This window comes from Neopelma chrysocephalum, unplaced genomic scaffold (genome assembly GCF_003984885.1).
Source record: "Neopelma chrysocephalum unplaced genomic scaffold, ASM398488v2 Primary Assembly neopelma1_24, whole genome shotgun sequence".
In the NCBI taxonomy this organism is placed as follows: Eukaryota; Metazoa; Chordata; class Aves; order Passeriformes; family Pipridae; genus Neopelma; species Neopelma chrysocephalum.
The window spans coordinates 3097785-3124749 of record NW_020897693.1 but is presented as its reverse complement, the minus strand read 5'-3'; the positions used below and the strand labels follow the sequence as shown (position 1 = coordinate 3124749).

At 39.8% G+C, this 26965-nt stretch overlaps 1 protein-coding gene across 2 annotated transcripts in view; it reads left to right on the top strand.

Moving 5' to 3' along the window:
- The window catches only part of AMPD3 (adenosine monophosphate deaminase 3), a 32687-nt gene extending 7874 nt beyond the window's left edge, over positions 1–24813 (top strand). For both annotated transcript variants that reach the window (XM_027700218.1, XM_027700208.1), the window contains exons 5-15: positions 1524–1743; positions 3740–3869; positions 11280–11474; positions 11710–11841; positions 12728–12891; positions 14057–14183; positions 14994–15157; positions 17125–17245; positions 19220–19393; positions 20442–20552; positions 21488–24813. In XM_027700218.1, the coding sequence (XP_027556019.1) occupies positions 1524–1743; positions 3740–3869; positions 11280–11474; positions 11710–11841; positions 12728–12891; positions 14057–14183; positions 14994–15157; positions 17125–17245; positions 19220–19393; positions 20442–20552; positions 21488–21664 (1715 nt within the window). In that variant the 3' untranslated portion in view covers positions 21665–24813. The remainder of the gene's footprint in view (positions 1–1523; positions 1744–3739; positions 3870–11279; positions 11475–11709; positions 11842–12727; positions 12892–14056; positions 14184–14993; positions 15158–17124; positions 17246–19219; positions 19394–20441; positions 20553–21487) is intronic.
- The last annotated feature ends 2152 nt before the right edge of the window (positions 24814–26965 follow it).

Sequence of the window (26965 nt, the reverse complement as noted above, 5' to 3'; positions counted from 1 at the left end):
TCCAGTGAGAGTGTAAAGAGGACAGTATACTGAATATTCAAGACAGGAATATTTTGGAACAGCTGCCAGGGAGATATTTCCAAGCTATTATTATGTTAACAACTCTTTTACACTTATGGTTTCAAACTTACAACACCAATCTCATTACACAATGTCTTAATTAGCACAAGTTTGAGCTAGATAGTTACAAATATTAGAGATAAGAATGGCAATATTAGAGATAAGAATGGCATCAGTTTATAACATACATTCAGGTGCTCTAGGTCAATAAAAGGACTGGTTAATTAGTTTTCTGTCTTGGCTTATCTGAGCAGGTAAAACTGATAAGACTGAGCCGAAGAATGCAGTTCAGTTGACATAAATGTAGTCAAGAAGCTTATTTGTGCTAGTTGCATTAGTAAGATGTTGTAAAAGAAGCGATGTATGTTCACCAGCATGAGCGATAATGTTTGAGTTCACCTGAGCTGAATCTCCCAGACAGAAGTATGTGTGTTTACTTGATTCTTAGGAAAGGAAAATTGCCATTTTGTAAAGGCATTACAAAACTGTGCTGAACAAATTCCAGCCGTGCTTCTGGTACACTCTGATTCTGGCCAAGGGAAAAACTAGAGTTGTGTTGTACTGTCTTTGGCTTCTATGCTTCTTGCTTCCATTCAAAAGCAATTGAAAAAAAAAAAAGGTTTTATTAAAAAAACCCTCAAACAAGACCATCACCACAAAAAAACCCCAACTAAACAAACAAACAAAAAAAAACCCCACCCAAACCACCACAAAATCAAACGCAAACAAACTCCCACAAACTGAAAAACTCCAATCAAAACACAACAGAACCAACTGATGAAACAAACCCCTCCAAAACCTGCCAACCAGCCACTGCTTTGATGAGAGGGAGAAGTCCCAAGTGTTTTAGTTAGTTCGTTCTCAGCCATGAGTGAGGTGCATTCACTGATGGTCGAGAGGGAGTGGTGAGGGCAGCTGAGAGGGCAGAGGTGAAGCAGTACGGCTCAGTTTATTCTTTCTTGACTGCTGTTCTCACTATGAGAACAGCTGCATTACTGTATGGTTAAATACAAACTTCCAAAATTGCTACAGTGAGTCAGAAGCTGAAAAGAAAATAACAAAGGTGGGTATGAAGTCAACTATTTTATTGTTCAAAAATCTCAACTGTACTTTTCAACCATCCTAGTTTAAATAATTCTGCAAACTCGTTTTGAAAATCATTCCATCATACATCATAAAGAATAGCACTAAATCCGTGTATACGTTGGTTCAGAGAACTCTTAGAACATATGACATTTGATTTAAGATAGGCACTTAATTTAGAAAGGGACTGCCGTTCAAGCCTGTCAGAATCAAGCTGTGTTGTAACAGCAGATCTTTTATAGTAACTGAAAATGTGATTTTAATGAAAGTATGAAGATCTGTTGGAAATGAAGCATTATAGAAGCAGAAAGTTCTTTTTGTAATTGTTCTGCCCTTTATGTAGGTTATTTCTTCTAAATGTAATGTACATTTATTTTCAGATTTCCATTCACCCCCAGAAGAAAATGAAGATCCTTACAATCTTGATGATGCTCCAGACAACTTGGATTATGTTATCAAGCTGAAAGGTGGCATTCCCTTTGTTTATGATAACAAGGAAATGATGGAACTCAATGAGCCTCGGAGTTTGCCGTATCCTGACCTGGAGACCTACACCCTTGACTTGAGCCACGTTCTTGCTCTGATTGCAGATGGTCCAACGTATGTTTCTCTTTTGTTATTCTCTGCCCTTTCAGGCTGCTGGTTACCTTTAGTTTAGTACTTCTCTCTTTTGAGATATTTAATTCCTCAACATACTCAGTAATGTTTTGTTTTGCCATGCATCATGGAGGAACTTAAAAGGAGAAAATACAATGCCACATATGGCTATATTTAATTTCTTTGGTGTCTTTGCATCAGCCATGGCAAAACAAGAAGCAGTTAACAGCAAGAAATTGGCCAAATGTTTGCATTCAAGTCAAATCTGACCCAAACTTCTTGAAGCATGGGAACTGAAACTTCCAGTTTCTTCCGGATGTGAAATAACTGCTCATATGCCGCAAAACTGCCTCATGCCTGCACAATCAAAATAGGTCCTGAAATATCCCAAAACCATAAAATTCCTGGAAGTCTCTAAAAAAGTCTCTTGGAAATATACCAGTCTAGTGCAGTCACTAGAGACACACTCATAACAAAGCAGTGTCCTTGCCCAGTGCATAATGAAAGCATGTGCATCCAGTTTTTAAGTTTACTTCCCAACTGGGGCTTGGAAACAGCATGGCCTCAGCACCAGGAAAGGAAAAGAATCCATTTTAGGGTGGAACTAATCAGGAACCCGGACTGTTCTGAGCTGTTTGCCCTCTCTGCCAGCACTGCATTCCGAGTCCTTCTGCCTTGGAGAGATCACCACTGACAATGTGAACAGTTGGTCACACCTGATGCATTCTTTCCCCCTTGAGTCTGTGTCTGACACCTGTGTCCGTCTGTCTGCCTTGTGCTTTGACAGTGGCAGAGCATGTGGGCTAAACAGACCTGTCCCATTCCCTAGGCCCTTTTTCAAGAGCAAAACCCTGTGCTTCTGCCAGCATTATCAGCACTCCTGCTCCACATCTGTGCTAGCTTGAGTAGGCTTTGGATACAGTATGCAATGGATAAATGCATTTCCAGTTCCAGCACGTTATATTCCAGGAGACAGATAATGAGACAATTAAAAGGACAAGGAGGAAAAGCTCGACACAAAAGTCGTGCTGAAGACCCTTCTTTTTGTAGCTTTAAGTTAACAGTCTTCTGAGGTTTAAGTTAACAGTCTTAACAGGAAGCCATAAGTAAGAAGGGCCTTGGTAGGACAAGTTAGAACACTCAGCACCTTTGGCAATGTATGAGCCATCATCTGCTCCTTTCACTTCTTCACAGTAAGCTTTTGCAGGCTGATTCCCACTCTCTGATAAATATGCAGAAACCAAAAGAGAAAGGTCTTTCCAGTAATCCTGTTTCATAAGCTCTTCTTACAGTGTTGTTTCCCTGTTTGCAGCAAGTGCTCTCCTCTCAGTTGTGCCCATCACACATGGGGCCGCTCGGAGATCAAGAACCACCGTTCTTTAATCTTTGCTGCTGGTAAATTGATGAAATCTCACCCCTACTCCTCAGGCTTCTGGTCTCTTGGATAATAATATAACCCAACAAAGATTTCCTGCAGTGGGCAAACAGGGCTTGATCAGTATGGGATAAAGTGAGACCGTGCTTGAATTGGACTTTCAAAACCATAATGGGATTTGTGTCCCATCGGGGAGAGATTGCCAACAATAAAGCAGGAAAAAGAAGGCTATTACATTAATAGCGCTACCAAAATATTGTAGAGTCAATATGAATTGACAGATGGTGAAGAGAAAAACCGTGTCATTGGTTAAAAATAGAATGAGAAACATGACAGAAGATGAAAGTGAAGGCAGAGCTCTGAGTAGGCAAGCAGGAACAAAACAGCATGGTATTCTAAAAAGGGCACAAGAAATTATTGAGGAAAAAAAGGTATTTCCATACAATATATGTGTTCTTAAGACATAAAAAATGAAAGTATATTGCATCTTATCTTGGCTTCTCATATTCAATTGAAAAAGCAAATAAATTTTGGGGATTTTACTGTGAAAACTTTGATGTTCTTTCTCGACTTAAAATACAAGTAGTTTTAAGTTACAGTTAATTTTTGTGTTTTCTTTTACAGAAAAACATATTGTCACCGGAGGCTTAACTTTTTAGAGTCTAAATTTAGTTTACATGAGATGTTAAATGAAATGTCGGAATTTAAAGAACTAAAGAGTAATCCCCATCGAGACTTTTATAACGTGAGAAAGGTAAGTGTGAAAAGGATTAAAGGCATGACATTGTTTTTAGTAGGAGTTGCAGCAATTTTTGCCTTTCTTATGGGAGGTGTAGATGATATGCATGAAGTGGTGTGTGCATACCACTCAATAGAATTAAGTTATTTTAAGAATATTAACATTTTTCTACATGGAAACACTCCAGGAAAATTAACTTGAATGTAAACGGGTTAAATGGATTATGCTAAACTAATTTGTTTACTTATTCAGAATTAAAGGGGCTTAATTTTATGTAGATTGCTTTAAAGCAGTGAAACAGAGTTAATCGAATGAAGCTCACTTGGATTATGTATAAAAATATTCACATGGAGGTTTAATTAATTTTAATGAACTCACTTAAAGACAGTCAAGTGCATTTTTCTGCTTTCACGTAGGTAAATCCTACCAGACTGTAGTAGGAACAGCTGTATAGATTTTAGATAATTATTGCACTTCATATTGAAAATAGATATTTAAATACATGTCAAAAGACCTCCCACAGAAGCTGAACTGAGGGTTCATGCTGCCACCAGTATCTGGTACAGAAAGTCTGTGAAATATTAAGCAAAAAGATTGTTATTTGAGTCATAGTCTTGGCTGCCTCTGAGATACACTGGGATGTAATTAGGAGACAGGTAGGGAATCAAGGAGCTGATTTAATTTCCTGTCATATTCACCCCCATGGGAGCTGTGTTCTCTTCAAAGCGTGGAAGCAACAGTGTTAGGCTGCTTCATTTGCTTCCCTTTGCTGAAGTGAAGAGGAAGTTACTGGAGCGATAATGCTTCAGTTTGATAGGTGAGATTTCTTCACAAAGCAGTAATTGTTGCTGGTGTTTTTAACCACTTCAGGTCCATTTTGCATTCTTTCTATATGCAAGTGGAAATGGCAATTCTTATTTTGTAACTTCAGGGTTTACTAATCCTTCTTGTTAGGTTTTGGTTAGCGCTACTACATGAAAAAGTCCTCTTGGCTTTTCCCTGTAGTGTTCAGTGGGCTTGCTGCCTACTGAATGCTTGTTACTGTTGTGATAACAAACTGTCAAAGACAAAATCTGCTAAACAGAAGTGCCTGGTGGCTGTTCCAGTGGCCATCACAAGGGTAGAAGCAGATGAGCTGTCAGGTAGATTCTAATGCATTGCACACTTCCATCTGTTCAGTGTAGGGATGGGAGGATCTGTCAGCTAATTCACTCGAGCAGGACTCGAGTGGCAGAGACTCAGCTCCTAAATTGACATAACCTTGGACAAGATACTTCCTTGTGCCACATTCAGATAAAGCACTTCACTAGCTGACAGGGACTTTAATAATAAAACACATGGTGACTGAGACACACAGAGGACAGAGGTGTGGGTCGGGTAACTGCCACAATCAGTTTGATTGCTGAGAAGTTGTAATTAACAGGATTGTACTTGCTAAGTTCAGCTTTTGATTTCAAAGCAATTGTCCAATGTCTCTGGGCGTATCTTAATTATTTTTTAATTATATACTGTTAAATAAGTCCATCTACAAATGGATTTATGCTGTTCAAAAGCACAAAATGTGCATTGCTTCCCCTCTGGCAACACCCACATTCAAGAGAGCAGGAACAAGCTTGCTGTCCTCTGCCAGAGATCATTCCTACTGCCAGTTACTGCTTTAAAAATTCTTGCTGCACAGAGTTAATCTTGCTCAAAGTATTCTTATGGAGCAACTTCCAAGTATTATTTTTCTGAAGCACTCCGGAAAGACAGAGTTCCTGTAAGCCCTCAAATAATCTTTTTTCAGTATCTCTTGCTGACCCAAGTAATGCTTGGAACTGTAACTTCCCTGAAGTGGTTCCTCCTTAATAACAGTATCAGTAGTGAAACTTTTGAAAGCAACACTTCTTGACCATGTTTTCAAGTTGTCTCTCTGTTAGTCAATCCTAGACAGTGCATACTGCTCACAAGGAAAGCAAGAAATAAGCTTCACCTTCCAAAAGGGTTGGTGAGGTTTTCTATTACACCCCTCAGACACTAGTGTGGAGATCCTGGTAAGATCTTGTCTGCTTATATAAAAGAGCCAAAGTAACTGGTGGAAAATGCCAAAATTAGAAGAGTTGTGAATGCAGTGGCAAGGTCAGTCAGTGAATGGTATTACTGCATTTAGAAAGGTACAGTAGAAAGCTGGCCAGGATTAATTGCTGGCATGACAACCAAAGGTTACTGGGTTTTTTCCCCTGCCCCCTCTCCCTCCTTTTTTTCCCCTGATTTAATAGATTTAATAGGAGTTCTCCTCCAGTGAGTTCACCTATTTCATAAATCCCATGTATGTGTATATCTTACGTATTGAACTTCACCAGAGTGCAACCAAAGATATGTTTTGATCAAGATGGACCTGGAAAATTGCGCTTTATTAAAGATGCACATATTTCTCTAGACAGACAAGAATCCACAGGTGGTAAGGCAGTGTGGCTGGCTCCACTTGGCTCCCCACAGGAGGTAGACAACTCTCTATGTAGGACAGTGCTGACTTCAGAGAAGACCCTTAAGTGTGCCATCAGCAGGGCTCTCCCACGTCCTCCAGCTGATGCACAGCAAAGTGCAGTCAACACACATTCTCCACATAACTCCTGGTTTGCCTGCACTAGGGATGAAATTAAGGAATAAGAGTTTAGCTCTATGGCAGACAACCTCAGAACTGGGTTTTAACCTTTGTGTACCAGGGTGTCTTGCTCTCCAGAGCAAGTAGGTGAGGGTTTTTCTTTGAGCAGGGCTTCCAAAACACCTCTGTGCCCAACAGCCTCAGATAATTCAGAGCAGACAGTTAATTTTTTTAGCTGAAATATACCTTCAAATAAAGGACCTACACCTGAGTATTATTTTAGTTTTATTAAAATATTGCTAATTGCAGGAGGTGTCCTTCACTGCAAATAGCTTTGATATAATTTTCTAAAGATGAAACAATTACAGCCTAAGCCTCTTCCGATATTCTTTGTGTAGCCATTATTTCAGTGTGTCAGCAAACCAGACCTGAGGGGATATGTCTTAGCAGTGACTCTTGCCTGTCACATTCTCCTGCCCGGAGGCTCCCTCAGGTGCCCAGCCTTGTGTGGCAGCAGAGCTTTGGCTCGGGCTGGGGAGCTGGGTGTGGAAGGAGGCAGCTGCTGGAGTGGCTCACCCAGCCCTGCTGAAGGCTGTATTGCAATAGCTGGCTGCTGCTCTGACTCACTGTTTGCATTTAGGCTCTTGCAACTGATTTTTTTAAATGACTATTGGTTAGACAAGAAGGAATAAATTCTAGCTGGTTTTTACGGCCATAGAGATGAAATACCACTTGTTACTTATAAGAAAGGAAGTTCAAGTGGGTTTATATAATACTAAATTCTATAGATCTCACTAAATACGAAATTAAATTAACAGATGTCTGCTTTTTAAATATATGATTACAAGCCTCATGAATGAACATTGAATCTATACCTTGACTTCCCTGAACTTTGATTCATTCTGTTAGCTTTTTTTTTATTTTTTCTTTTTTAACTTTTCTTTTTTTCCTTAGTGCCTACTTACTGACTTGGGTGCTGAAATTCAGTTTCATCATATCAACCAAAATGATAGTGAATGGGAAGACTTATGGGGTTAGCATGAGATCCAAAGGGAATGCCCCTGTGCACCTTGGTTAGCATGACATATGGTGGTGCCTTGCCACTGTTAACTGGCAGCAGAGCTGTATGTTGTGCTTTCAAAGCACTGGGACTGCTATTTCTGCCCTCCTGTCTTGAATAGATGCCGAGATAAATCCTTGTGTCCACCCTCAGTCTTGCAAGTGAGCACAAACTACGATCAGGTGTAAAGGCATCAATTGTTATAATGCAGAATTTCTGTAGAGACCATCAAGAAAGCTTTTCCTCTATCCCTTCTTTTAGTAATCAAAGTAACAGAAAAAGAGATTTGTTTCTCTTCACAGCAGTATATTTTTGTACTTATGTGAATACAACACTCTGGGGGTTGATTCCATGTTTTGCAAGTACAGCCAAACAAGAAGCTGGAGGCACAGGGATTCTCGTCTTGTCTCTCCTGGTTTCTGGGTTGCTCTGGATGCCATAATTATGAATTAGGCAAGCTCACAAGCTCTAGGGACTGTTTCTGCTGCCAGGAGCATTCCTGCTCTACCCTAGGGCAAAGTATTTTGTGCTTCTGTTACAGAACTGCAAGGAGAGAATCAAGCATGTTGTATAAAGCTGTTGCCATCTTATCTGAAGAGCTAAGGCAGTGTGGATGTATTGGTGAGCAGGGAATCTAGCGGTGGGATGTGGAATGATTTCCTTTCAATCCAGCACTGAAGTAAAGCCTGCAGAGGATTCAGTGCCAAGTTCATGCAGCCCAGAGCTCCTGGGCTGGAAGTATTTCCGAGTTCAAGTGTCTGTGTTTAGAACACACAGTAGCTGCAGCTGTGGGTACGACTGACCTACACACCGGGAGAGTTCAGTGGCATTAACCTGGGGCAGCCTTGGTATTTCTTTTTGCTGTAGTTGCCACTTCTCAGTCTGAATCTAGCTCATGTGCCTAATTCAGTGCAACACTGTGTCTGATATGCACAGATAAGCATCCATAAATAGATATGAGATGGATGTTTTGTGGAGATCTGAGAGACAGTGGAAGGAATGTGGGAAGATAAGGGAGGAGGCAGAGTGGTTTATGGAAGTTGGTGCTGGTGAGACATGATTTGGAGGGCAATGGGAACTCTTTCAAGCTGTAAGTTGTACACAGATGTAGCCACCTTGACTGAGAAGTGTGTGCATTTGAGCCCAAAACCTGCAGACAGAAGTGCAGGGGTGGGCAGGTCAATAAGGAAAGGAAGGTGGCCCCTTCTCAGTCTGAACTGAAAGGTGCAGAGGAAGAAAGGTTGTCTTCATTACATGGAGAACTGCTGAGTGAAGGGAATTCTACCATCCTTTAATTGCAAGAAAACTGATGTCCACCACTGCTTGAATGATGGAATTAAAAGAATTAAACCTTTATGTTAACAATGGTTTTCATTTTTTAAACTGATGAGTTCACTGAAGGCATAATGTTGTGTTCCAAGACAGGCTTCTGTTGGTCATTCTGTTTTTCTTTTCATTGAAGATTAATGTGACCTTGAGTGAAAGGTTTTGTCCTGGGGGGATGGGAGAATAAGAAATGCAATAGGAAATCTGGCTAAGGGCATGCAGCCCTGTTTTTTTCCACTAAGGAGAAACTGGGCTGGAGTGGCACTGTAGCAAATTTGAAAATGCAAGCAGAATGTTTGCAAAGAGAAGCAAGTAGGCCTTGTGGCAGGGGCTTGTTACTCGTGGCCCAGAAAAGCTTCAGCTTACTTCATGTAGTGTATGAAGAACAAAATAGTAACAGCTTAAAATGGGACTGATTTTGTCTTTTCTGGGGAGAGGAGGCAAAGGGGGCATTTGTCACCCTTAAATAAACTCAGTGTGTTCAAATAAAATCTTTTAGTAGAAGCCTTTCATAATAAATAACAATGAAATTAGTAACAATCTCTTAGCGTGGTAACATTTCAAGTAACAACAACAATAATGACAATATCCCTCACCAAATCAGCCCATCTATGCTATGTCTGAGGGTTCTGTGTTCAGATAGTTCATTTAGCTGGGACTGCACCCTGAATGGTGAAAATACACAGGAGCATAAACAGTAACTTACGATGTGCTTGGGTAGCTCAAAGCTCAAGTCATTGAAACCTTCCAAAAAGTTGCATTGCTCTGAAAAAACAATGAAGTCAAAAACCTTTGTGACACTTTTATGACTTTTGACTTGAGTCTTACTTCTCTTTGTTACTGAAGTTGCTGCTTACTTAAAGGTCAAAATATACTGGGTAATAAAAAAAGGTAGCTAAAGTACTGCATATTCTCTGGAAAAAAAAGCATGAAGGAGATTCAGAAAGGTCTCTTTAACTTTTGGGATATATACATGTTTAGGGAGAAGAAGGAGTTAAAAAAACAACAAAGGAAGATCTTGGTTCTCAGAATAAACCTGGTTAGCTGAGCTGTAGGGCTGCATGTGATGTGTTTGTGGTGACTGGAGAAGGTGTCACAGGAGCTCACTGACTGGCAGAGGCACAGAGAATTTCTCAAGGGGAAGCAGGATTTTAAAAGCAGTGCAGTTACTCCCGTGTCATGTGATCCTTGTATACAGGCAAACAAAAGAAACAAAACCCGTCCTTGCTTCCCCTCCTTCCTCTCCTGACAGCAGCGAATTCATGTGGATTTAAATAAAGAGGAAGTGTTGTGTTGTGTTTTGTTCCGGCCTTTTTTCAAGACTCATTAATTCCAGTAGCTGAGCCACTGCTGAGGCCAGGGCATTCTGAAATTAAATAAACTCCACTTACTCAGGTGCCCTACACCTGTATTCTGTGCTTATGACTTGCTTTTCCTGAATGTTTAGAGCTTATGGGGCCTCTGTTAACTGTTATTTCACTCTCCCATACAAGTTGACCAAGGCTAATAGTATTTCACTGATCCAGGAATATAGTAAACAAAAAGCTAAACCATAAAATGTTTATTAACCTAAATAAACACATGTATAAAGTGCACTTGGGCTCAAATATCTACACAAGTACTCTGAGGAGTATGATATGTTAAGCATAGCTTTTTTTTTACTGTTTTAGACACAGTATTATTTATTGTGCATTAGTAATGTACTTTATGTTCTGTACTTTGAGATAGCAAGATGTTTCTTGCTTGTTCATTTAGCTTTAATGTCTCTGGTATACTTGAATTAGGCAGTGATTAACAATTAAGTGATTAATTAATTAAGTGATATCCTGGTCTTTAGTTAGAATATGTGCTTCCCTTAGTGTGTGAGGAGATCTAAGAAAAGAGATCTGAAAAATAAATCAGCATTATGAGTTGCTGTATTATAATTAAACTTGGAAAAAATAGTGACAAAAATCTCTCATGCGAATGTTCTTTGGTTCTGGTGACCTAAGATACTTCATATGGTTGAAATACAAAAATGAACTGTGCTTTTGGAAATGGCTGAGAACTCCTGGTCCTTTCAGTCAGAAAGGATAGTTATAATTGCAGTCTGTAACTAGAAAGAGTTTGTTGACTCATGAATAAAAAAAAAGGATACTAAAGAATCAGGGTGTCCTTTAAGGAAGTATCCAATTTAATCTGAACCCAGGGTCTTAGAACGTATCTTGTTGAAAATTTTCTTATTTAAATAGGGAACTATTAATTAAGGGCTACTTTACTTATAGTTCTGCTTACTGAATAATTCCCCCCAAATCAAAATGTTTCAGGGTTCTGAAACATTTTGATTTGCTTAGGCAAGAATCCATTTATTACTTAAGGAATATTTTAGAAGGCTTTAGTCACTGTTGTCACTGACATGGATACTTTGCTAACTGAAGTTTGTGGATGATAAGCATGAATAACCTTTTGATTTCAGGTTGATACTCATATCCACGCTGCTGCTTGCATGAACCAGAAGCACTTACTGAGGTTTATTAAGCACACCTATCAAACGGAGCCCGACAGGATTGTTGCAGAGAAAAAAGGCAGGAAGATGACTTTAAAGCAAGTCTTTGAAAGCCTTCACATGGACCCCTATGACCTCACTGTAGACTCTTTAGATGTCCATGCAGTAAGTCTAGTAAAATGACAAAATAAATGAGAAGAAGAGACGTTTTCCAAGTGTGAAACTCTAGTTTCTACAGTTTTTCCGTGATAAGTTATTAAATCAGAATTTGACTACATTGCATGTCTGAAGTAATTTGCACAGGCTTTTTCTTTTTGTGCCTTTTATTGCTAGGCAATTTAATTTATAAACTATTGTGTGTTCTTAAAACCATGGTTATTTGGGTTTTTTCCTCCTCCAGGGTCGTCAAACATTTCATCGATTTGACAAATTCAATTCCAAGTACAATCCAGTTGGTGCCAGTGAGCTGAGGGACTTGTATTTGAAAACTGAGAACTATATTGGTGGTGAATATTTTGCTCGTATGGTCAAGGTAAATAAGTTTCAAGCTTTTCCAGCTGTAGAGAAATGAAGGTTTGGAATAGATTTGTGATGGCATTTGTATCTAGAGGTAACACTGTGGTTAAGTGATTCCAAGCACCGGTCTCGCTCCAGCAATTCCTCAGAGAAAGACCTCTGCTAAGTCAGCCCCTGCTGCTTTCTGAATAATTTGATGAGTTAGAACATGCACATAAGCTGTGTATGAGCTCAAAGCAGAGTTGTGGGCAGTTTCAAACTAATGGAGAGTGGCCCAGGGTCAAATCACTGGCTTAATATTTTGTTAGGATGTAGTTGGTTAGTGGTAGCTGCCGGGGAAGGAGGAGCTAGGGAAGTGCCTCTGCAGAAATCTCTATCTGCACATGCCTGCAACAGACTTCAAATTAATTTCTCAGAAAAAGAAAATCAGTAGTTTTCATGATGTAGCATCGCCTCTTCTTAAATGCATAGAAGTACTTGTCTAAAATGAATTTCCTTAAAATTGCTACCATAGATTCTGGGTCAGATTCTCAATTGGTGTGCATATTTTATGTAGACATTTACTGCAGTTTAAATAGTGTAACTCTGATTTACCAACTTTAAACATAGGCCTGACAAGGGTGTTAGTAATAACTGCACAAGAATATTGTCCTCTAAATCTAGGTGTTAGTTGTACTCAGTTATATATACAGTTATACTCAAATGATATGAGATAGCTTGATGGTAGATTATTAAGATGCCTAAAATAAAATAATAGATTAGTAGACATGAGATTCCCTTTATTTTTAAAGGGTGTCAATACAGTTATGTCTGGTCTGAGGAAAATACAGTGATAAATCTATTACTAGCTGTAAATGATCTTCAGTATCCATATTAAAGCAAATATATTTATTACTTACTAGGAAGTAGCCCGTGAACTAGAAGAAAGTAAGTACCAGTATACAGAACCCCGCTTATCCATTTATGGACGGTCTCCAGATGAATGGCTGAACTTGGCAAAATGGTTCATTAAGCATAAAGTTTATTCCCCTAATATGCGCTGGATAATTCAGGTTCCCAGAATCTAGTAAGTAATCAGGAGCTCTTGGTAACTTTCATAGTTTGAAATCATACCAATGACTTTATTTCTGATAATATTTAGATGGCTCATTAGCTGTCCTGCAGTTCTGTTTGTAAGCAATAGCTTGGGGAATTTATTTTTGGCCATTGGTGCAGTTTTCCTGACAGTCTGGGGGTGGAATAGAGGAGATGGGGTTTGAATCTGCTCTTTATGAAGCTATTCAAAACTACTGTGAATTATTTGTAAGTCTGAAGACACTGAAACCAAAAATTACAACTGGGTGAAATCAAGCTGCATTCAAAGGCAAGTTAAAATATAGTTTACTAATGAGATAAATCAACTCCATAAATCAATTCCATGAAGGAGTAGAAAATGCTCTGTAAAATTGTTACCGTCAAGATCGGTGACTAAATGACAGTGAACTTGGAAACACAACCCAGACTGATGATTTACAAGCTTAAATCAGTATCAGTTTTTCTTAGTTTTTAAGCATCCTTTGGGATTTCATTGTTTCCAATACTGTATATTGTAATACAGTCTCCCCTGATAATCTTGTCAGCCTTAATAGCTGAGCTTCATGTTTGGAAATGGCATAGTTGGAATATGAGTGGAGACAGAGCTGTCACAGTCACATATATCCCCCAGAGTGTGTTTCTCACTGGGGAGAAAGTTTCTCTCCTTTAATTCCTTACGTAGCAACTCCTTGCACACATAGTGCAGTTGGCACTTGGAGTAAGTCATGCCCTTAAGGGCTCACAGAAGCACCGTCTCTCTGAAGGGCTCACTACAGCAGAACATTCTGCTTTCATTTGGAGTAGCTACAGCCTCAGAAAACAGCATCTTGCACGGGAGGTAATTCCTTATCTCCCATTAGTATTTGGGTTGCTGTAAGGGAAAGGGTCACTGAGACAGCAGGTTGTTGAGACAGCATCTACCCCTGCATACTGCCTCTATTTTTGGAGCACTCGAGAGCTTCAGCAGAGCCTGGATGAAGCAGAGTGCCAGGCAGTGCAGGAAAAAGAGCACAGAGACAATCCCTGCCCTGACATAAACTTTGAGTTTCTGAGTCCTGGTGGAACTGAAGCTGTAGAATACACACAAATAACAGAAAATATGAAAGTGGAGGAAAATGCAAGCTAATTAAAAAATATGTCTATTTTTTCCCCTTCAGTGACATATTTAGGTCTAAAAATATTCTGCCTAGTTTTGGGAAGATGTTGGAGAACATATTTTTACCTTTGTTTGAAGCAACAATCAATCCCAAAGACCACAAAGAATTGCACCTATTCCTTAAATATGTAAGTATGTTTGGGTTTCCTGTCTTATATGAAATGGATCCTCTTCTACTCATAATTCTATTTTCATCCACAGCTGTTCCCAAACACTAAAAAAGTTTCCTTCTCCATGGATTGCTTGTATTATTAGATTACTGTATTGCTTGTAATTTAATAGAAGTCTGAGTGAGGTCCTGTTGTGAAATAGTTGCTGTTTGTTTCCTCTGAAACAGCTCAACAGCTATTTATTTGTTCTTTCAGCCATGACCAAAAATGTTTGCATGCTCTCCTGCATCTCAGTCCAGGATGTGTATTTTGAGCTTTCCTCTGGGACTGGCCTCCAAAAGGGAGGCAGCTGAAAGGAGGCATTGTGTAGATCCTGGTGGAACTCAGGAGGGAGGTGGGGATGTCGCTGCTGGGACGAGGTTAAGAGAGACATGTCTGAGTGTGCCCCAGATCAGAACTCTGAGGTTTCCTGGGAGCCTCTGGCCTTCAGCTGCTTGTCAAATAACAAAGCAGACGAGTTCAAAGGATTATAGTCTGGATCTGAGGGAGTCCTACAGCCCTCACAGGAGCCTGAAGGCTTTTGTGCACCTGGGCTTGCTGTTTGTCTCAGAACTAAAAAATGGGTGAAACTTCTTTCAAGAAAACATGTTATTCCTGGTGCCTGCTTGGCATGGTAGGAGGGCAGGGCAGCAGGACTGCTGGCACAGGAGGGAGATGAAGGAAGAGGGACTGGAGGCTTTGTTAAAACAAGTCCTGAAACGAGAGTAAGTGACATTTGAAATTTGCTTCTTGAAAACCCTGATTTCTGTGACTCTCTCCTCCCACCAGGTGACTGGCTTTGACAGTGTTGATGATGAATCCAAACACAGTGGCCATATGTTCTCTGACAAGAGCCTTAACCCTGACCTCTGGACCAGTGAGAAGAATCCCCCGTATAGCTATTATTTGTATTATATGTATGTGAACATCATGTTGCTAAACAACCTTAGGAGGTAAGTAGTCACTTTTCTCTTTTGCAAGCTTCCAGAAAATCAGTATCTTGGTCTCTAACTATGTGTCTAGATTACATATCTTCTGAAGCAAGGGTTACAACTAACTACAAATTAATTCAAATTAAATACTCAGAAATTGTAAAGTCATCAGATTAATATCTTGGTTTGATATCTGTGTGTATTTTTGTGGTTTCTTTTAATTCCTTAAAGCTGAATATATCAAGCAAAACAAAAGAAGAAACCCCACAAAACTGACTTACTGATCTTTGCTTGGTTTCCCAGTGGATTTCCAAATATAATGTACCTGCCTCTCGGTAGCTTCCTGGTAATTTAAGAGTAATTTAAGTTCTGTTGTGAAATACTGGTTTAAGGGCTGCTGCTATCAGACCAAGTAGGACACAATTATAAACTGCACCTCTAGCTAACTTATTTTAGCATGCTTGTTGAGTCACTCAGTTCTACTACCTCTGAGCCCAGTGTCTGGGCAAGAAATGCAGGGAGTTACGATACTGCCTGTGAGGTCAGACCGTCAAAGCAGGTTTTGGCATCAGGCTCAGTAAAGCCTGAAATTCAGCGTGAGGTTATGTTGCTAAATTTGCAGCTGACTCACTGAGTGACCTGCACAACTGACTCCAACTGAGGCACAGTGAGGTTGTCCATTGATATGGACAATCAAGGAATTGCTTCATTATTATTTGTAAAACGTTTGGGGATTTTCTCACAAAAGGTGCATAGATTTGTCATTTCACCATTTCATCCAAGTTAACATTCAAAATGTTAGTTTTTCTCTCCCACTGCTACTTCAAGCACTTCTTTCCCTATCATCCTATTTGATCCAAACTCATAATAAGAATGCCCACCTTAAATTACCTTGTATGTGCAACAAACAGGCCTGGTTGTTAGTTTTAATTCTGTAATGGAAAGGACACACTGAGGCATGACTTACTTATCTAAATCATCCCGTTCTCCTGACCTCCTTTACATTCTCTGTAGTTAGTCTACATGCTTTTTCTATTCCAAAGACAGATTCTGTCAGAACTTACACATTTCTTTTTTACCTCAAGGTCATTTCAACTACTGTTTTAAAATCCCCCCAGATAATCCTTAAATATTCTTTACAGCTAGGTGAGGTAATGACACAATTCATCAATGAGTCAGTAAAACTGTTCACCCTGTTAAACATACTGAGTGAGTCCAGACAGCCAGTCCATGACGAGACTGTTGTATACTTTTGGTAGTATTAGTGAGGATGGATTAATTACATCCTCACATCCATTTTCAGGAGAAATGTTACTAAACATCTGTCCTAGAATTGCCTCATACTCTAGCACTCCTTGTTGAAATTCTTTGTTTTGAACATCTGCAAATACTTATGGGACATTTGTCTACACTGAATAACAGGGTCCATTAAAACCTAAAACCCAACGTCGCTTTTAGTATAGATGACAACATGATTCTAGAAATTACAGTCTAGTGTAATACCTAACACTCCTGGGTCATCTCTGCTTCTCAGGGTGTGGGTTTATGCTACACTTAACCTGGTGAGATGGCAGGTTCTCTTCACACTAGGTAGTGTTAGGTAGCTCTTGGCAATGTGCATTCATTTCTTCCCTCATTTTGAATGAGGAATTTTGCGGCCACAAGTTTTATAGCTTCACTTAATTTTCCATCTGTCAGTTCCCTCAACTGAATTCTGTTCAGTAACTGTTCACCCAGTAGCCAGACAACTGCTAAATGAGGTGTAACTGGGGCAGGAAAGAAGGAGGAAGACACAAATATGTCAGGTGGTGGAAGGGGCCCCTTTAGACAGCAGCCCAAAGGTAGGCCTGATTAGATGTCACATCCAGCTATGAGAATGTGTAACTTTTAACTTTCTTCTTTTAAGTTACCATAATAATGACAATTATATACCAAGTAGATAAAAAACTGCATTTTTTGTGAGTGGAACTTGCTTTTAATCTCCTCAGGGAGAGAGGCATGTGCACTTTCCTGTTTCGCCCTCACTGTGGAGAAGCTGGGTCTATCACACACCTTGTGTCAGCCTTCCTGACTGCAGACAACATCTCTCATGGATTGCTCTTGAAGAAGGTATTGGTTGCTCACCTAAACTAATCACTGTGTGCTTAGACATCAGTCACTGCTTCAAACAGCAGCCACCAAACTGACTTTATCTGGGCAGCCCATGTTAGTTATTGGGCTGCCCCATTAATTAACTTTCTTAGCAAGGCACAGTTTGGTCAAAAACTCCACCTGGAATAGTGCTGGGGGCTCTGGGGACCCCAACACAAGAACACATTGGATCTGCTGGAGAGAGTCCAGAGGAGGCCATGAAGATGTTCAGAGGACTGGAGCATCTCTCCTACGAGGAAAGGCTGAGAGAGTTGGGGTTGTTCAGCCTGCAGAAGTGAAGGCTCCATGGAGACCATGTAGCACCTTCCAGTGCCTAAAGGGGCTTTGAGAGAGCTGGAGAGGGGCTTTTCACAAGGGCAGGCAGTGATAGACAAGGGGTGATTGAAAGAGGGCAGGGTTAGATTAGATATTGGGAAGAAATTCCTCACTGTGAGGGTGGTGAGGCACAGGAACAGGTTGCCCAGAGAAGCTGTGGATGCCCCATCCCTGGAAGTGTTCAACTCCAGACTGGATGAGAAACCTGGTCTAGTGAAAGGTGTCCCTGCCCACAGCAGGGGGGGGTTGGAAATAAATGATGTCTAAGGTTCCTTCTAAACCAAACTATTTCATGGTTCAATGAAATAAATAAGCTCAACTGAACTTCCTGTTTCTTAAGCTACAAAAAGAGAGCTTTTCCTGAGCATGTATTTTAAAGCTATGTCTTTACAGGGAAGATCAACTGTTCAGATATGTCAAAGACTTGGCAGCACCTGTTTTTGGTTACTCCAAGCAGAGCTAAAATTACACAGAAAAAATTCGAGACTTGCTTAGACTTGTTACTACTCCCTGGTTTAGGTCCCAGAAGAGCTTAAGGAAAGCTCTGTTTTTTCCTGTACAGGGACAAAAGTCATATTCCCTGACTGGCATTTCTGTACTTCAGGGTTCATTCGGGGTTTGATTATTTTGATCAAGAAATTTAACATAGCTGAACAACACAGCAATATTTTAGACAGAACTCGACTGTTATGACAAAACAAACATTATAATTCCTGACACATTAGTTAATAAAAACCATCAGTCAACTCATCTGCAGGGCACTGTTTCATAATTAAAATAATTGGTCAGTGGGTGGCAGACTTGCACTGAATTTACTGTAATTTTTTAGAAAGAGTTCCCTTACAAGTTGGACTTTTTTTTGGTTAATGCTGGGAAAATCTTCGTATTTTTCAACATATCCAAGAACAAAGAAACAGTTGGCCTAAAATCATGTCTGATACTATGCTCACAACTAGTAATTCCTAAAATTAAGTAGTACTAAGGCTGTGTGTGACCAAAGCATTCTCCTCTTCACTCTCTCCTGTTTGACCTGGTGCAATAAGCTGGCATAGCAGATACTACAAATAATAACACTCATAAAGGCATTTTTTAGGTTCCTGGGTTGGTTAAGGCAAAATAATAATAAAGATGAGGCAATCACAGATCATTTATATTATGTACAACAGCAACACATGCCTTCTAATTAATTAAAACTTCTTTTGCTCTTAAAATTGACCTATTGGACTGCAGCTTTGAAAATAACAAATTGCTTAGCAGTTCCTGTATATCTGTTGTGCATGAATTTCAGGTTTTGGGGGAAAGCATACAGTTAGTATCAAAAGCAGCACCCATATAATATAATAGTTATATACACTTACTAATTGACAGTAGTATTACATCACCTTGTTTTTAAAAAGGTGACATATATTGAAGAACATAAATTATTTTTAAAAAGATCAGTAACATTTAAAATTCAGACTTTCAAGTATTTTCTAGAGAAGTCAGGGTTTAATGTCAATTTAATTTTTTTTATCTTAGTCCTCCCTCTGTAGTGCTGTTTCCATTTTATCCAAAGGAAATCCTTCTTTTTTTCATTATCCCATAGCATCATTAAATGCCAACTGTGTTGTTTTGCAGAGTCCTGTCCTCCAGTACCTTTATTATCTTGCACAAATACCCATTGCCATGTCTCCACTTAGTAACAACAGCCTATTCCTGGAGTACTCCAAAAATCCACTAAGGGAATTTCTCCATAAGGGACTGCATGTCTCTCTCTCCACAGATGATCCGATGCAGTTTCATTACACAAAGGTAAGAGTTGTAAAAAAGCATTGGCTTTGAATTTGGCAACAGTACCACACAGGTCCGGAATGACCTGGAAGCTCTTTTGTATCTATGGTTAGGATATAGTGTCATGTGTTTCAGTCACTTCATTCACTCCTTTTCCTCATTTTCAGGCAGTGTTAGGCTTCAGAGGGAAATGTCTGATTTCCTAATTATGTATCTTTTGTACTCTTGCCTCTCCAGTGTTGGCTGTTGAAGTACAGAATGAAGGATGAGGCTGAAGGGAGGTTTGAGCCTTCATAAACAAGCCTCTAGAGTGCCAGGAAAGTCCAGTTTCCTTACTAATAAATCTGGGGAAGTACATTACAGAAACATGATGTGGAATCTCAAGATGACATATGAGCTGTTTGCTCACTGAACTGGAACAGATTCTTGCCCTTGGCTGGCCTGGCAGGACAGAAGTGCCTGGTCACTGGTTCCAATGGCCTCGTTTTGTGCTTGGCACCGACTGGAGTCCTGCTGTGCCACAGCCACTGTGTCCCGAGGACAGGCTGAGCTCTGGTGTGCTGTACCCGGGCTGGCTCCTGGCCTGGGACCTGTCTCTGCTGGAGAAGACTCCCTGTGGATGTCCCACAGCACCAGCCCAGTCACACCAGTGTGGAAGGGCCCCAGCTGGGACAGCCCCTGAGAGCCACACCTGGTGTGGAAGGGCCGGAGCGAGACACTGCCCTGCTACCTGTCCATGTGCATATTCAGTGAAGATTTAGGTCCTCCAAGGTGTTTATATACCCTGGGATCTCCTCTGGAATTGCCTAATAAATGCCTCTAAGGATCTAGACTGCAGGCTGTAATTTCTTAGACTAAGACAACTGGATACCTATTAGTTCTTTAACAGAAGTCCTTGGGACACTTGAAATAAACAGTTACGTTCATAGTAATTGTGATTTTAAAGTTTTAAACTTCTAATTTTTCACAGCTGTCTAAAGAGCATGTTTAAATCCCTTAATTAGTAATGAGTACATATCTCCATTTATATCTTATTTACATATAATTTAAATGTATTTTGGTGCTACAGGAAGCTCTCATGGAAGAATATGCCATTGCAGCCCAGGTGTGGAAACTAAGTACCTGTGACTTGTGTGAGATAGCCAGAAACAGCGTCCTACAGAGTGGATTGTCAGATAAGGTAATTATGGCTGGAAAATCCCTTTTGGGAATGTTAGGACGAGTTGGAACTGAGCAGTCAGCAGTCTGAACACTGAATAGCAGGTGCTTCTGTGGTGTATTTATGCACATCCCTGTCCTCTTTTCCAGAAATATTCACAGGCTATCTGCTATGCAGTCTTCCTTACATGTAAAGTATTAATGTTACTTTTCCCCTTTAGCTTTGTTTTGGAATTTCCAAAACATGTAGAGAGACCAGATGCCTGTTTAAACTCAGTTCTGTCTCCAGTTCCAAACTTTTAATTATTTGGGTGATATCCCATTGCCAGTAATTTTATACATCATGTCTTGCATTAAGTAAAAACAAACTGCCTGTCATAAGGAAGACATATTTTTGCTTAGAAGAGAGAACTACAGAAAATATTCCGGTTTAGATAGGCAGTCAGATTAGATTAAATCCCCTTTTGGCTTTAAAATTCTATACAGCCAAGGCTTTCTCTAGGACTTATTTTAGAACATCCTCTCGTCTGTCACTTTTGAACATTTCTCTCGAGGAGCTGTTATGTGAAGGGGTTTCAGAAGTATATTCTGTTGTTTCTTCCAATACTCCCTTAGTGACAACTACTCATTTTCCTCTTGTACAACATCTAACTAACAAAGGAAACCTAAGCCTCTTTTTGACCTCTTACATGAAAGATGTAGCACTGAAGGCCAAACACTAGCACAGAGGGTTTTAGCAAGCCAGACTGAGTGCACTTCTGAGTGATTATAAGTATAAACTTTGGCCTTAAAATCTCCAAAACTGGTTAAGACTCTGAAGTAGAGTTCAATGGCCAGCTGGTCGAAGCTGCTCTTTTCACTTGTACTGGACTCACTCAACTAACAAACACTCATTTCTGCAATAAATCAAAGCAGTTGAACTGACTTCTTCCTTTTCTCATTTAATCCCGTTCACAGGAAAAACAGAAGTTCTTAGGGGTGAATTATTGTAAAGAAGGGCCTGAGGGAAATGACATTCGAAAGACAAATGTTGCACAGATCCGGATGGCCTTCAGGTACGAGACACTGTGCAATGAACTCAGTTTCCTGTCCGATGCCATGAGAACAGATGAGATTTCTACTCTGTCAAAGTAGCTACGAACTCAGAGAAACCAGAACATTTCACCTCTACGCAGGATAAGATGCTAATTAACATCAAATCATCTGTCTTTGATGCTACCAGGACAGAACTGAACAGTACAGAGAAAAAAGAGAGTATCTGTGGAAGGTAAACAGCATTTGCTGCCGTCTTTTCCTGCGTTATTCTCATTGCAAAGATTTCAGTTTCCATGAACATTAGGCTTTTTAAAATTGCTGTAAATATTAAATGCAAACTTAGAATCATGTAATATTTGTTTCATACTGTCTTAACTGTGCCCTGCATTGTAGCTTGGGAAACAAGAGAGAACATCCATATTGCATCTGTGACAAGCACCTGAGGATGCCACAGATGCTGACAGTACACTTTGTCCTGCAAGCCTCAGTACCAATCATGGCATTCAGCACTCCTAAGTTTAACCCTTTATTCATTAATAGTTTGTATGGGGTGCATAATTTTAAGGCTACCCTTTCATTCTGGACAGTGTTCTGACACAGTTTTTAACTTAATGTTTCAGCAGTTATATTGGAAAACAAGGAAAACCAAAATCGGGTAATCTTGTTTGGTGACTAATTAATTACTTCCTGTTATGTAGGATGTCAGTGAAGAACAACAGATGAATGCTTTTTAATCTAGCAAGTACAAAACATGGTGTCAAAATCACTATTGTACACTGTAATGAGCCTAATTATATCATGACAAATTTTGCCTTGAAAGTTGACAACACTTTTTTTATTGCTTTGTAATGGGAATATGTGGATATGCCAGTTCAAATTACTTCGAAGTTTATGCAGATAATTTTGGTTGCATGTAAAGGGAAATTTTTTACTTGAAAAAAGGAAGTGTTCTTATGAATCAGTGGTAGAAATGCCAGACCTGGGTTCTGGTCCTACTTCTGACATATTTTTACACATTTGTTTTAGTCTGTATTTTAGTCGATCAGAGCTGAATGGGAAGTCAAGCTGTCTATTTATACAGAAGTTATTCCACTTGAAATCTGTCGTTTCAAATCATGTCATGTTAAACTATTTATTTGTGATGGAGCAGTTAGTAAAATACAGCTACTGGAATATTTATCACTTTTAATCTCGTTTCTGTTTGATCGTTCTTGACACAGTACTACTCATTCAGAAAGGATTAAAGGTAATAACATGATGGCATCTGTGTATTGTAGAAGCTGCATGTGGTTCCACACCAAAACAGACTCGAGGCCAGGGGCAGCAGTGGGTCCTGTGAGTCCAACCTTGCACTGCTCAGTTCAAAGGCCTGCAGTCCCTAAGGTAGGACCTTGGGACAGTTTTTTAATGTACCTGCTGTCCTGAACGGTGATTGCAGGGAAATGGCACTAAAGGGAAGGAGGAATTCCTTATCACCTCCTACAGCTGTGCAGCCCTGCAAGAGCCCCACGAGAGAGAGAGAAACCTAAAGACTGTTAGGAAGCAGCCTGGAAATAAGGCTGCTCTGAGGGAGACCGAGACACAGGAGCAGAGTTCTGGCCCTCCAGTCACCATCCCAGGCAGCCAGTGTCACGCACAGGGACCTGCAGTGATTGCATGTGTTCTTCATCCAAAACCAGGGCTGCACACAAGTGGTGGGAGACTTGACTTAGGCTTTTCAGTGCCCCAGCATAACATCTGCAGTGTACAACTAGTGCCAGGTTTTCTATTCCTTGTACACCTAAAAATCACGTGCAACCATGTAATGCTGCTCAACTGTATGAGAATAAAATGGTCTGAAGTTCTTAGTCAGCAGTGCCTGTTGGCCTCACTGTTAGAAACTTTAGCAGCTCATTTAATGCAATCTCAGGAGTGGTGAGCGTAATTGTTCTTAGGATGAAGTCTGAAAACGTGGTTCAAGCATTTTAGCTGCATAAAATGCAGATATCTTGTTTTCATCAGTACAACTTCCTAATAAATTTTTATCAACATAACATAATTTACTTGGGAAAAGCATCTGCATTCAGGCTAAATAAGCAACATGACTGGTTGAAGAATTTCAGTTTTAAGTATTTCCATCTGATAAACATTGCTTTACTTGGGTTGTTTTACCTGAAGATCACTGAGTGTTGCTTTTGTTGTCACATTTCTTACTATTATACCAAATTTGTGTATGTTTAATACCTTTTCAGCTTTCCTTACCTCAAACACATAAGGTTTTAATAAGTCTGTAGCTCTTATTAAAAAAATAAAAAAAAAGGAAAACTGGATTTGAATATTCAGTTGATGGACAGAAACTGGGATTTTGACAATAACCACAATAACACAGAAGTGGTCACAACCACAAGTTCTGCTTTCTGTGCTTCCTTGTGTGCTGCTTTTAAGGATAAATTGGGCTAATAGTATTATATTTGGGGCAAAGCAACATCCTTTCAAGCTTCCACTACTCCATCTCTTCTGGTCATCTTTTAATTAGGCAAAAGTTATTCATTCCCAAGTTCAGTTCTTCATCTTTGCCGCCTTTTCTTTTTACAAAGTTGCACTTTTGTGCTAATGGGAGGCTGCTCCCAATAACCTCGTGGGCTCAGCTGTGGCTGGAATGAAAGGGAGATGCAGAGTGAGTCACTGCTGTACACACTGGCTCAAAGGCAGGACAGGGCAGTGGCTCATTCCTCCCAACAGTGGTGAGGGTCAAACCTGGTTACAACACAGCCCGTTTGACTCACACTGAAAGGGACTGAAGGAACATCACTGTGGGTGGGGAATGCGGTAAATGTGGCTTCAGATTGGAAGAATATCCTGTTTTCTCTTACTTGCTCTGGGGGTAAGGTTCCAACATTATTCAAGACTTCCTTAAATCTGTTGGCTCAGAGCATTTTATACCTTCACCTGAAATGGTTAATTATGGTTATTTGATGTTTACAGCCTATCTACCTGAACAATTTCTAGTGATTCTTTTCTGTTCTGTTACTTTAGCAAACTTCAGGCATTTGCTCTGCTATGGGATAATAATTTTTTTTCTCACCCCATAGTCACCTTATCCTCTCATATCATTGTTCTTATGTGGCTAAACCTTTCTGTTCTCTTTGCCTAGTTAAAATGCAAGTCTGAAAAGGTGTCTGTAAAAACTGCTTCTTCTTTCTGTGCCTGGGTTAAATGATGTTTATCTTTTGCCTCTTGTGGAAGCATTAAACTAATGAATTGTCAAAGAATATGGTTACATTTTTTTGTGTGCGTACCTCTCAAAAAAACTCTAGCTCCTCAAAATCTCCACATTTCAGTAGAGCTGAAAACCTGTGCCATTAAACTGTTAGCAGTACAGAAGACTAAACCAAAGGACTACCACAGCATGAAAACTGAAAAACACCCCAGTGGAGAGAAAGAAGATCACAAGCAATAGTTTAGGAGAAGGTGCTAAAGGCTTAGCTGAATTAAAGCTGTTAATGAAAACCAACTGTTGGGACCTGGCATTAAGTTCTGAAGGTGAAATTGCATTGTTGTTCCCTCTCTTGGTGCCCACCCTAGTTCCCTGATCATCCAAACTGGGCAGCAGGGTAGGGCATGGAGCAGCTTTTGGTGATCCTGCAGCCTCATCTGGGCACTGAACTGCCAGTCAAAACACTGAGTTTGGGAGCAGCAAAGCTGTGCTGACACCCACAGTTGAAACAGCAATGCTGTGGTTCTGTGAGTACCTCAACAGCTTTATCTGACAAAACACAACTAAAGAAGCCAACAAGTGACAGATTTAAATAGATGGTATCAACACAGATATTCTGCCACAGTCAGGATGACTTTTGAGGAAAAGTTTAACACAAGCTACTTCAGTAAGAAATAAGTAATAAGGATTTTTAGATGAAGATTAAAATGTCATCTCTTCCAGTACACAAACCCCTTATTTCTGTACAGGAGCAGCACCAGTGAAGCACATGAGCACAGGTTCTCCTGTAACTGGAGAATGTACATTCCCATACCTATCAAAGCACTAAATACCAGTGTTAAACAGCACAGAGAACATTTTATAACAGCGAGACACCAACACCACTAATCTATTAATCATTCACCATGACTGTCTTTTTTTAAAGGTCTATTAAAGTGAGTCAGAACCACACCAGCATGGAAGCACAGACTGTTGTATCAACCCCCTACCTTCTTCCACACACAGATTTCAGAAGGGCAGGTTTCCAGCTACTTTAGGCTTTCTTCCTAAAAGCACCTTGCATTTTTAACTAGCCCTTTGAACCAAAGAAGAGTGCTCCATTAATTACCTATTGGATCGTATTCTTCGTTCCAGCAGACACACACTGTGCAAAGTTCTACCCAAGTTCCCAAAACTGCTAATTTTTTTTTTCTTTAATATTAGACCTACGAACCCCATGCCCAGTGTTAAATATTTGAATCTTCATAGGTTAGTGGGGTAAGCAATATGTAAGCAAACATCTGTAATTAATTGTGACAGCTCAGATACAAAAGCAGAACGTTCTGTCACATCCCTCACGGATACAACATTCACTGGGACATGGCTGGTTCCCAGAAAAACATTATCTGGTGATTGTACACTGTGTTTACTGGAAAAGCACAGGGTCCTATTCAGGATAATTTCAGCAACACATTGCAACAAGAAAAGAATGTTCAGTCTTTAAAGAATATTGCCATATGGTAAATTCTAGGCCTGAGAACCAAACATGAAGAAATGACAGTTAACAAAAATCCAGTTTTGAAATTACTGATTTTTGAGACATGCTCATAAGAAAGCAGAATTCCCTTCACCCACTTAAAACAGGTGAGGATAAAACCTCTAGTAAGTTATCTTCAAGAATGATTTAACAACAGAAAAAATAATTAATTACTGTAATATTAGTCACAATGAAATTACTTCCATTGAAGAGTATGAGTAGTTAGTGGATACAAAATTAAAGAATTCTGTATATGCAGTGTCAAGGATTAAGGGCAGCCAGGTTAACATACTTATATCATATCCTACTTATATCAAACATCTTTAAGGTTCCCTGAGTGGGCTACTCTTCCAGGATTCTGCTGGACACAAAGAACCACGGCTAAATGTTCCTTCTAAAAATAATGCATTTGGCACATACAGCTGTACAGGGGTGGAATTTAACAGTTCAGTTCAAACCTACAGCACAGAGATCTCACTGGTTGCCCTGGTTTCCAGTACTGGAACGAGTAGGGATTAGAAAACTTTTATAATTATATATAAAATTCTCTTTAAAGGAAGATATGGAAATTAAATGTACCATTTCCCACTGAAAAAAGAAACATGCACATTACATTGATAAGGTGCCTAAACCTGAAAGCTGGTAAATAGAAACATTTCCTAATTGCCCAAGTACACCTACCTCTCGG